Here is a 13054-nt window from a genome sequence, read left to right on the forward strand (position 1 = left end):
TCTATTAGTTGCAAGAATTTTGTACAATAATTTAAATTGAAAAATTCGAAGTTTTGAATCCGGCGTTGTTTTGCGTATCAATTCATAAACCATGTGCCATGGAATGGGTACATCGAAAATCTCTTCCCAACTATTTTGCAATTTATATGGCACAGCTGTAAGTTTTTTGGTCCTTAAATGAAATTGGTATATGTTTTTATTTATCACACTTTTCTTTAACCATTTATGTTCTTTAATATAAGGCCGACATACAAGTTCCTTACTTTTATCCCCTTCCACCTGCCTCTTCCATTTTTGTGGTAATGCCGCAATTAATTGGTTGTAATTTTGGGTAGAGCAGACATTTCCATATGTCTGTGTTAGCTGCATGTGTGACATTACTCCACCAGTCCTATTTATGATATCATTCACAAAAATTATACCTTTTTTAAACATTTCTTCGATAAATACAGTTTTTTTTATCAATTACTATATTTGAATTTAACCACAAGATTTGTTGTACTATTTGTTCCGTCCTTTCAGGTGGATTAAACTGAAATTGCAACCAACTTTCTAAGGCTTGTTTAAAAAATAAAGATATTTTGGAAATTATTTCCTTTTCAAGCAACCGAAAGTGAGCAGGTGTAATCTGAATAAAGGGAAAAAGGCCCTTCTTGAACATAGGATGAGACATTCGTACCAATCTACTAGAGAACCAGTTTGGATTTAAGTATAACTTTTGTATGACTGATGCCTTTAGTGAGAGGTCTAATGCTTTAATATTTAATAATTTCTGCCCTCCGAATTCATATTCGTTATATAAATAGGCCCTTTTAATTTTATCTGGCTTGCCGTTCCAAATAAAATTGAATATTTTTTGTTCATATAATTTAAAAAGCAGGTCACTAGGTGTAGGCAAAACCATAAGCAAATAGGTAAACTGTGATATGATTAAAGAGTTAATCAGGGTGATTTTCCCACAAATAGACAGGTATTTTCCTTTCCATGGTAGCAAGATCTTATCTATTTTTGCTAACTTTCTATAAAAATTTATTGGAGTGAGATCATTTCTTTCTTTTGGGATTTGTATACCGAGTATGTCCACATCACCGTCAGACCATTTAATTGGTAAACTACATGGCAATGTAAAATGTGTATTTTTTAGTGATCTAATACGTAATATGGTACATTTATCATAATTTGGTTTTAATCCAGAGAGGATAGCAAATGTATCTAGATCCTCTAAGAGGCCGTGGAGAGTTTCTAGTTGTGGTTTTAAAAGAAAACATGAATCATCAGCGTACAATGACACCTTAGTTTTTAGGCCCTGGATTTCTAATCCCTTAATATTAAAATTTTATCTAATTTTAACAGTTAACATTTCGATGGCAATAATAAATAGATATGCCGATAGTGGACAACCTTGTTTTACTCCTCTAGATAGTTTAAAACTTTCTGAGATGTAGCCATTATTTACTATTTTACACCTAGGGTTACTATATATAATTTTTACCCATTTTATAAGAGATTCCCCAAAATTTAAATATTCTAGGCATTTATATATAAACTCCAGTCGTACTTTATCAAAAGCCTTTTCAAAATCAGCTATGAAAACCAGGCCTGGTGTCCCTGATATTTCATAGTGTTCCATTGTTTCCAGTACTTGCCTTATATTATCTCCATTGTATCGTCCATGTAAAAAACCTGTCTGATTAGGATGAATAATATCTGACAAAACTATTTTTATTCTATGCGCCAAGCATTTTGCTAGGATTTTTGCATCACACCACTGAAGTGTAAGAGGTCTCCAATTTTTTAAATGGACTGGATCTTTATATATACCACTTGGGTCCTGTTTCAGTAATAATGATATCACACCTTCTTGTTGCGTGTCTGATAATCTATCATTTATATAGGAGTGGTTAAAACAAGCTAATAATGGTCCTTTGAGTATATCAAAAAAATGTTTGTATACTTCCACTGGTATGCCATCCAGTCCTGGAGTTTTCCCATCCTTAAAGGCCCCAATTGCATCAAGTAGTTCCTCCTCTGTAATTAGGCCTTCACATGAGTCTTTCTGTACAGATGTTAATTTTACATTATTATTAGGGAAGAAATCCATACAATTAGTTTCAGTTAGTGGAGATGGAGGAGCCTGAAATGAAAATATATTCTTAAAGTACTTTACTTCCTCTTTCAAAATATCATTTGGTGAATCATGCGTGACTCCATCATTTGTAACAAGTTTTAATACGTTTTTTTTTGGTAGCATTTCTATATTGACGATTGAAAAAGAATTTGGTGCATTTTTCCCCATATTCCATCCAGTTCGCTTTATTTTTGTAATATATTACACTGGATCTTTCTTGAATAAGTTCCTCCATTTCTTTTTGTTTTTCCTCTAACTTATTCTGTGCCTCTATGGTACCGTTTTTATTGTTATCTAACTGTACTGTTAGTCCTTCAATTTCCTTTGTTAATATGGACTCTTTTGATCGAAATTGCTTTTGTTTTATAGATGAGTACTGAATTGCATGGCCTCTAAAGGCACACTTAAAAGTGTCCCATACAATATGGGGATCTGCTGTACCTATGGTATGTCTAAAAAAGTCAGTTATAAATTCTTCTGTCCTAGTTCTAAACAATTTATCATCTAGTAGGCTTTGATTAAATTTCCAATATCCTCGCCCACGTGGAAATTCTGTAAGAGTAATATATATGCCAATTATGTGATGGTCCGACCGCATTCTGTCCCCTATCAAACACTTTTTAACTTTTGGTGCCAGAGAGAATGATATAAGAAAGTAGTCAAGGCGACTAGCTTGATTAAGCCTCCGCCATGTATATCTCACTAGGTCAGGGTATTTAAGTCTCCATATATCCACTAACTCCAATACATCCATGACATTCCTGATTTCCTTAAGTGCCTGAGGGTGATAGTTTGTAGTGTGATTTCCTTTCCGGTCCATAGAGGTATTTAAGACCGTATCAAAATCTCCCACTATAATAATAGAGTCTAGTGTTGCTTGTAGAGTTGATACATTCTTATATATATTGTCAAAGAAGCTTGGATCATCATTATTCGGACCGTATAGGTTAATAAGCCATATATGTTTATTGTCCAATAACATTTAAAATAATCCATCTACCTTGAGGATCTGTTTGGACAAGTTGCACATTTATATCAAAGTTATTATTAATTAAAACCATCACCCCTTTTGAATTTCTTTGCCCATGGGAGAAATATATTTTGCCCCCCCAGTTCTTTTTCCACAAAACTTCATCTAAAACTGTCGAATGGGTTTCCTGTAAACAGTAGATATTATAATCCTTCTCTTTTAGCCAGGTAAATACTGATCGTCTTTTCTTATTATCTGCTAAGCCATTACAATTGTAACTGGCTATACTTATTTCACCACTTACCATAATGAGACACACCTTTCAATTATTTTTATCAAAATATATGTTTGTAAACGTCCTATTAAAAAGTAACATAATGATTGAGTGTCTATATATTTGTACCATGACATTTGCATCTCCACTAAGCAAACCTCCAATTGGTCCCCACTATTCCACCCGCCAAAAGCCCCCATCTCGAGTTGGGTTGTCATCCCAATGCCCGGCAGACCATCCCCGACCCCCCGCATCGCACAGCCCCGGACCGACTGGGATCCATCCTTCGAAAAGTGCACACAGCACCATCCACCGAACCGAAGCAGATCCATTGCCAAATGCATTTCCATCGCCCTCACCTCGATTTTTATTACATATTGCTGTGAATCATCCTCTATAGTCCCTAACATCCTTTACTTCTTCCTTCGCAACAGTTGTGGGATACACACATACACCCACACACATTCAGCCCTTACCCCCACACAACCATAAGCTCACCCTCTCAACAATTGCACCATCCCAGAGCCCAACTCAAGATGGGTCATGATTTACAAATGTACTTGCAATTGGGGGATCGGTGGTAGGGTTTGCGGGGAATAATAATAAAGGTATACTCTTTAAAAAAAGTATGTATGTCTATGTAGGTATGTGTATGTATATATGTGTATATGTATGCATACGTGAATGGATATATATATTTACCCCAAAAAATATGGGGGATTGGAAATGATGCAGACAATTACATTGGAAGCAACATTCTTTCCGCAATATTAAGCTGATCCACCCCCCCCCCCCAAAAAAAATAAAAAAATGAAAAAAATAATAAAAAAATAATTAAAAAAAATAAAAAAAATACAGGACTAAGATCAATTCTACTACACCGGTTCTGACGCTCGTCGGATGTGGCAAAGCTTGCAAACTATCAAGGATTACAAAGGGAAATCCAGCTACGAGATGCCCAGTGACACAAGGCTACCAGATGAGCTAAATGCCTTCTATGCTCGCTTCGGGGCAAGCAACACTGAACCATGCGTGAGAGCACCAGCGGTTCCGGATGACTGTGTGATCATGCTTTCCATAGCCGATGTGAGTAAGACCTTTAAACAGGTTAACATTCACAAGGCTGCAGGGCTAGATGGATAACCAGGACACGTATTCAGAGCATGCGCTGACCAGCTGACAGTCTGTAATACCTACATGTTTCAAGCAGACAACCATTGTCCCGGTGTCCAAGAATGTCAAGGTAACCTGTCTAAATGACTATCGCCCCATAGCACTCACATCTGTAGCCATGAAATGCTTTGAAAGGCTAGTCATGGCTCACATCAACACCATCATCCCAGACACCCTGGACCTATTCCAATTCACATACTGCCTCAACAGATCCACAGTTGACGCAATCTCTATTGCATTCCACACTGCCCTTTCCCACTTGAACAAAAGGAACACCTATGTGAGAATGCTGTTAATTGACTACAGCTCAGCATTCAACACCATAGTGCCATTGAAGCTCATCACTAAGCTAAGGTCCCTGTGACTGAACACCTCCCTCTGCAACTGGATCCTGGACTTCCTGATGGGCCGTCGCCAGATGGTGAGAGTAGGCAACAACACATCCGCCACGATGACCCTCAACACAGGGGACCCTCAGGGGTGTGTGTTTAGTCCACTTCTGTACTCCCTGTTCACCCACGACTGCGTGGCCGCACACAACTCCCACACCATCATTAAGTTTGCCGATGACACACGGTGGTAGGCCTGATCACCGACGATGATGAGATAGCCTATAGAGAGGAGGTCAGAGACCTGGCAGTGTGGCACCAGGACAACAACCTCTCCCTCAATGTCAGTAAGACAAAGGAGATGATCGTGGATTACAGGAAACGGAGGGCCGAGGAAGCCCCTATTCATATCGACAGGGCTGTAATGGAGCGGGTCAAGAGCTTGAAGTTCTTCGGTGTCCACATCGCTAAGGATCTATCATATTCCAAACACACCGAAACAGTTGTGAAAAAGTGACGACAACTTCTCTTCCCAGTCAGGAGGCTCAAAAGATTTGGCATGGGTCCTCAGATCCTCAAAACCTTCAACAGCTGCACCCTTGAGAGCATCATTAATGGCTGCATCACCGCTTGGTATGGTAACTGCTTGGCATATGACCACAAGGCACTACAGAGGGTAGTGTATATGGCCCAGTAGATCACTGGGGCCGAGCTCCCTGCCATCCAGGACCTCTATACCAGGCGGTGTCAGAGGAAGGACCAACAAATTGTCAAAGACTCAACCCACCCAAGCCACAGACTGTTTGTTCTCTCTGCTAACGCACGGCAAGCGGTACCAATACACCAAGTCTGAAACCAACAGAACCCTGAACAGCTTCTACCCCCAAGCCATAAAAAACTTCTAAACAAGACTGCTAAGTAGCTAATCAAATGGCTACCCGGACAACCTGCATTGACCCTTTTTTGCACTGTCTCTTGCACTGACTCTATGCACACACACTGGACTCTACCTGCACACTCACACCGACACCCCGACACATACATATGCCCACACACACATAACATGCACATACTGACGCCACACACACTCACTCACTCACCACATACACTGCTGCTACTATCTATAATCTATCCTGTTGCCTAGTCACTTTACCCCTTCTTATGTGAACAATACATACAGTGCATTCGGAAAGTATTCAGACCCCTTGACTTTTTCCACACTTTGTTACGTTACAGCCTTATTCTAAAATGGAATGAATAAAACATTTTCCTCATAAATCTACACACAATACCCCACAATGACAACCCAAAAACAGATTTTTATAAATCTTTACAAATGTATTAAAAATACAAAACAGAAATACCTAGTTACATAGGTATTCAGACCCTTTGCTATGATACTCGTTTCATCTACAACTTGATTTGAGTCCACCTGTGGTAAATTCAATTGATTGACATGATTTGGAAAGGCACACACCTGTCTATATAAGGTCCCACAGTTGACAGAACATGTCAGAGCAAAAACGAAGCCATGAGGTTGAAGGAAATGTCCGTAGAGCTCTGAGAGGATTATGTCGAGGCACAGATCTGGGGAAGGGTACCAAAAGAATTCTGCAGCATTGAAGGTCCCCAAGAACACAGTGGCCACCATCATTCTTAAATGGAAGAAGTTTGGAACCACCAAGGCTCTTCCTAGAGCTGGCCGCCAGGCCAAACTGCACAATCGGGGGAGAAGGGCCTTGGTTAGGGAGGTGACCAAGAATCCGATGGTCACTCTGACAGAGCTTCAGAGTTCCTCTGTGGAAAAGGATCTCTCCACAGAGGAACTCCAGAAGGATAACCATCTCTGCAGCACTCCACCAATCAGGCCTTTATGGTAGTGTGGCCAGATGGAAGCCACTCCTCAGTAAAAGGCACATGACAGCCCGCTTGGAGTTTGCCAAAAGGCACCTAAAGGACACTCAGTCCATAAGAAACAAGATTCTCTGGTCTGATGAAACCAAGATTGAACTCTTTGGTTCACGTCTGGAGGAAACCTGGCACCATCCCAACGGTGAAGCATGGTGGTGGCAGCATCATGCTGTTGGGATGTTTTTCAGCGGCAGGGACAGGGAGACTAGTTAGGACCGAGGGAAAGATGAACGGAGCAAAGTACAGAGAGATCCTTGATGAAAACCTGCTCCAGAGCACTCAGGACCTCAGACTAAGGCGAAGGTTCACCTTCCAACAGGACAACGACCCTAAGCAGACAGCCAAGAAAATGCAGTGGCTTCAGGACAAGTCCTTGAGTGGCCCAGCCAGAGCCCAGACTTAAACCTGATTGAACATTTCTGGAGAGACCTGAAAATAGCTGTGCAGCGACGCTCCCCATCCAACCTGACAGAGTTTGAGAGGATCTGCAGAGAAGAATGGGAGAAACTCCCCAAATGCAGGTGTGCCAAGATTGTAGCATCATACCCAAGAAGACTCCAGGTTGTAATCGCTGCCAAAAGGTGCTTCAACAAAGTACTGATTAAAGGGTCTGAATACTTATGTAAATGTGATGTTTCATCTAAAAAAACAGTGTTTGCTTTGTCATTATGGGGTATTGTGTGTTTAATTCATTTTAGAATAATGCTGTAACGTAACAAAATGTGAAAAAAGTAAAGGGGTCTGAATAATTTCAGAATGCCCTGTAGCTACATCAATTACTGTCACGCCCTGACCTTAGAGATCCTTTTTATGTCTCTATTTTGGTTGGTCAGGGCGTGAGTTTGGGTGGGCATTCTATGTCTGGTGTTCTATGTTGTCCTTGTTTTGTATTTCTATGTGTTTGGCCTGGTATGGTTCCCAATCAGAGGCAGCTGTCTATCGTTGTCTCTGATTGAGAACCATACTTAGGTATCCTGTTCCCACCTGTGTTTGTGGGTAGTTATTTTCTGTTTAGTGTTTTTTGCACCTTTCAGAACTGTTCGTTGGTCATTTTGTTGTTTTTGTTCTCGTATTCATCTTTATTAAAAGTATTATGGATACGTACCACGCTGCACTTTGGTCCTCCTCTCCTTCTCCGGACGACAATCATTACAATTACCTCGTACCCCTGCACATGGACTCGATATTGGTACTCCCTGTATATAGTAATGTAATTTCCTACTCACTATATATAGCCATGTTATTTTTTGTCATTATTATTCACTGTGTATTTATTCCTCATGTCACTATTTCTTATTTATTTTTTATCTGATCTTTAACTCTGCATTGTTGGAAATGCACTCGTAAGTAAGTATTTCACTGTTGGTCTACACCTGTTGTCTACAACGCATGTGACAAATAAAATGTGATTTGATTGAATATTTCCGGTGGATAAAATATAGTTATCTGTATTCTCTAAGAGTCAGAGGCTCTTGGCAATTGTTGCTTGTGCCTCCCACTCCAGTGCCCTCATGTCCATAACAGACAAACAGGTCAGACAGTTAAAGAAGCCTAACACACAAACTATGCATTGCAAGTCTGAATCAGGCCTATGGTTTAATTTACTATGCTATGACTGTGCAAAGAAATGACTGTGCAATGAAATATAATGCCTTTTGCTATTATGATTTCATTCCCATGTTCAACACCCATCTGATACTGTACAGATTACAGTTGTAACACCAATCTGTTTGGAGAATCTGAATTGACTTTGCTTGGCCACAGGAGTGTTGTCTAATGCTCATGCACCAGCATACGATTTAAACACCTATATGTGCATTCAATGGTTGAAATGAAAAAAAACTCCATATGGGATTCTAGCATGGAGCTCTGTAACAAATTCTCCCACAATAAAACATCAACCAGATCCATTACTCTAAGGTATTTTCCTTTTCAATTAAGCAATTACTAAAAATATATATAACAATGTTGTTGCTGTAGTAATACGAGTGTTAATACACAGGCATAAGAGCAACTTGTAAAGTCTTACAAGTTTTCATAATTTATTTGTAATCAGAATAATTGCGACCAGCTTTCTGTCAATACAGCGCAACAGTTTAAGGAGACTAGACAATACATATTTCTTTCACTCAGAGAAAAATACTAAAAGTACAAAGCAAAGTGCTTTCTGAAAAGACAATTGCATATAATAAGTCATACTGAGTATTATTGAAATATTTGTCCAACATGGCATGACAGCTCTGAGAAGGTCATCCATCTCAAAGCTGACTGAGGTGTAAAATGGCTTTTATGGCCATGTATTGGATTCCATGCATCAGGCTGCAAATATAGACAAAGACTAGTGTGGCCATATGTGTTTAACCGTCACCTAATCCAAATGAAGGCACATACCTTCCTGTACCTACTTGATGGTTTGCTAGATCAATGAAGGTAATTATAAGTTGTATATGAACTTATCTTGTTATAGCATGGTATAAGCCCACAGAGTGAGGCATGCAGGTTTGATAGTGGGATGCAGACTAAGAATCATCCAGAGGCTCGCATCAGCATCTTTGTCTATAATTCATAGATCAAAATGGAATGGGCAGCCTTGTAAGAGCCTTTCTGCACTCAGGCTCTTAACGTGAACCAAGAAGATGTGGGGAGTGACCGCTTTCTCCAAACCATAGACACAACAAAAATGTCCAGTTATAGGCTTTTTGGTTTTGGCTAGGCTATATCTAATCCATTCAATTAAAGCTTTTCAAACAAAGCAAGCCATAATATCTAATTAACCAAAATTGCATTTAACAAAATAACTTACATAATAGTGGTATTCAATCAAATCAGTTATGTCGCAAGGGGATATAATTTTCCAGGATAGAAAAAAATTATGAATTATAATGAAAATATTGTATCGTGATTTTCCCCATTTACTGAGACTATCCTATGCATAATAATTGACATATATTTTATTCAAAAAGTTACATTTCTCATTCTTAAATAACCAAAAAATATTGTACGTCTGTTTTCCAACACTGGCAAACAATAGCAATGGACTAAGCCACGTAAATACTATCCTTATTGTTCAGCGTTGCAATGTAATGTTCCATGTAGCGCACGCGACGATTGTAGTGAAAAATACAGTGTATGTCAACAAATGGAAAGAAAGATAACAATGTATCCTGTATATATAATAATTCAGTTTGTAAATAAAATAATTAACAAAATGATTAAATGCTTAGGGCCTATGAATAGCAAATATTTGATCTATGAACACAAGTACTGTACCATCAAACTGACAGCCTCAGGAAAGGTTGCACAAAGATAACTATGATGCACAAAGTAATTGCCTAAAATGTTAAAACAATCTAAATTAAATAAATAAGACTGCTTGGTTTATCAAAAGGAAAGTTACAGCCAACGCAATAGCCTACCATAAACTATCCGTATTTACATATTCAAGCAGTCTTTTGTTACACTATTCAAGAAGCAGGCTAAAAGTTAAAGTGACAGCTATAAGAAAAACACAAATCAAGATGAATACAATTTACGAAGACCAATACCAAGCTATGCTATCAATTCATTATGTATTCATTAACATGGATATGAGTGACTTTTCTCACTTTAAATCAGAAAGCATCATCCTACATCGAAATAAAAACATGTGTAATTACCTCATATTGAAGGTACTGTTTCCTCCATTCCGGAGTAATATGGGACGAAAGGTGCTCCGCGAATTTCATTTTGCAGGACCAGCTATCTACTCAACGTCCGTAATTCCTAATAGGACTGTCCCCTGTTGACGCAAGTTTTGTTATGTCTGTCAACTTGCTGGCTCGCATGCGTCAGTTTACTCTAGGGCACTCTGTCTTATCCCGTTTAGCGTACTCCAAAGAAACTCCGTCTCATACTATTTTGTGGGAGGGATAGCGGAACAGAGGCCTCCCTCCCTATAACAAGTGGTTTGATGACAATATAACGGTCCCGGTGCAAATGCTTCAGTGACTCTACCTTCGATCCCTTGTCAATTCTGGGGACATAGCAGTTTGCCATCGCATTCAGCCAACAACGTGGTTACGTCACTGCGCAGTGACAGGCGGTGTATCAGGGGTGTATTCATTACATCTCGCAAAGGAAACCGTTTACCGTTTAAGAACAAAACAGTCGCAAACTGAGGAAATGGAACGAAACTGGTAGGGATTTACCTGAATTCGTCCAATAGAAACTTTCATTTTCGTTGCTAAACGTTTTCCGTTTGGAGTAAAACGTTTCGCAACAGACGAAACGTTTTGAAACAGAGTCGGCGTAATGAATATAACCCTGAAGACACCCTCAGTGGAAGACACCCTAACTGTAGCCAATTAAGCTTTCTGTCTTTTCTTTATTGTTAGATTATTTGTAGAAAAATGTTTTCTACATGTATAGTCTACCTGCATGAATTATGGTAGGCATATTGATTAATAAGGACCTGGGTGGAGTCCTCTAGCTGTCACTTTCACTTTATTTCTAGGGGTTCATTTCTGGGAATATGCCTCAGAATTCCTGGCCGCGTCATTAAAAAGTATAATGTATAAAATAATCCTGAAGTAGGCTGTATTTGCCAATAGTCACAGACAACATATATTAATTTTAGCCAAATTCATTATTCCATAAGGTTAGATCATTTTAATTTAGGCTATAGACTGTGAACATGTGTTTCTTCTGAACTTTAGAAAGACTCACCAACTTTTACTTTGCCACACAATCACATGAAATTGCTACTCAACTGTCTGTAGGCAAGGTCATTCCATAGCCTATCGTATGAGAGGATATTCAACAAAAAAAATATTATTATTATTTTTTTTTTTTATGGATCGGATTTTTTTATTCCCATTTGTTTCACTGCAATTGTCTCTGACTTCTCCATTTATTTATCGTCTTTGAGCAACAATAGCCAGGCCTACTGACCATATAATGAGGATTAAGGACCAAATGTCAACACAAATAAAGTTATTTTGTTGGTCTGGTTTCGTTTCCAGACCATCCATCTTCTCTGAGGCCAAGTGGTGTACCAGGGTCCACATTGTAAGGTGCACTATTTTTATATTTAATTCACAATAGCCTACTTCTCTTTGCGCGTCTGCACTGCTAATATGAATCAACCGCCTGTTGGAGTTCCAAGCCATCATGATGACTGCAACGCGAGACCGGTGTGGGTGCGTGCAGTTTATTGATGCGGCCTTCAATAATAGATCAACACCTTGTAAATACTGCCATCTACTGGACAAACAACACTAATTCAACAGGCTACAGTTAAAAAGGCTACAATTGCAATTAGTTAATTCTCTTAAGAAAAAAGATTGCAGTCAGAGTGCAGTATAACTGCAATTAAAGTGCAGTACAACTGCAGTATGTTGCAAATACTGCGTCCAAAATAACACCGTCTTGTAAGTGTAAACTCTTTTTGTAACGGTTCCGATAGTCTTTTCTGTTTTATTTAACCAGATAATATTATAATAATAATAAAGCTGCTCTTGTCAGTAGGCTACAACATGTTCTATAGGGTAGTCACTTTCTCGACATAGGTTGCTACGTCTTTTGGGCAGAAAAACAAATAATGGCCATATAAGCTAAACGAAAAAAAATAGGCAACATACAAAAATATTGCCATTTCGGTAGAGAATATAAATAAATAAACAGCAGCTGCATGTCTAATCGCCTAGGAGGCCGATAGTGTACACTTGATCTGCAATATCGTCTAGGATGGATGTGTCCAGCAAGTAATACATACTCGTGGACCGGCTCATACATATGACATCCTCCATTCAGGCTGCAAAGGCATCATTTCCCTCCTAGCTTTAATGAATGGCCGTCGGGGAAAAACTGGACACATATGTGTAGGCTACTCTCTCAACATAACACAATTTTCTACTACCATTTTCGGGAATTTCTGACAATTTAGGGTGTTGCACACAGCATACCGCGTTCAGCCAAGGGTACACATTTGTTCCGACGGCCCGCGATTAAAGCCAGTTAAGGAGAAAAATTATGCATTTGCAGCCTGAATGGGCGAGCCGGTAGGGTAAGTTGTTACAGTGATGGAGGCAACAAATATGCTAGGGAGACTAGTCCAGCACATCAATCCTAGACAATAGTGCAGATCTAGCGCAAACTATCAGCTGCCTAGGCTACAGGTCTAACACACGGCAACGATTTTCGGCTTGGGTTAGGCCTTCATCAGGGATTTTTGTGACACATAGTATATCCAACTGTTCCTGACACCAGACACCACGTTTTTTTACGCACTG

The 13054-nt window shown here is 39.2% G+C and overlaps 1 protein-coding gene across 1 annotated transcript in view; it reads right to left on the reverse strand.

Moving 5' to 3' along the window:
• The window catches only part of LOC129810556 (xenotropic and polytropic retrovirus receptor 1 homolog), a 99146-nt gene extending 88328 nt beyond the window's left edge, over positions 1-10818 (reverse strand). The window contains exon 1 of the mRNA XM_055861166.1: positions 10442-10818. Coding sequence (XP_055717141.1) covers positions 10442-10510 — 69 coding nt within the window. The 5' untranslated portion in view covers positions 10511-10818. The remainder of the gene's footprint in view (positions 1-10441) is intronic.
• Between the last annotated feature and the right edge of the window lie 2236 nt (positions 10819-13054).

Source organism: Salvelinus fontinalis, chromosome 14 (genome assembly GCF_029448725.1).
Source record: "Salvelinus fontinalis isolate EN_2023a chromosome 14, ASM2944872v1, whole genome shotgun sequence".
NCBI lineage: Eukaryota > Metazoa > Chordata > Actinopteri > Salmoniformes > Salmonidae > Salvelinus > Salvelinus fontinalis.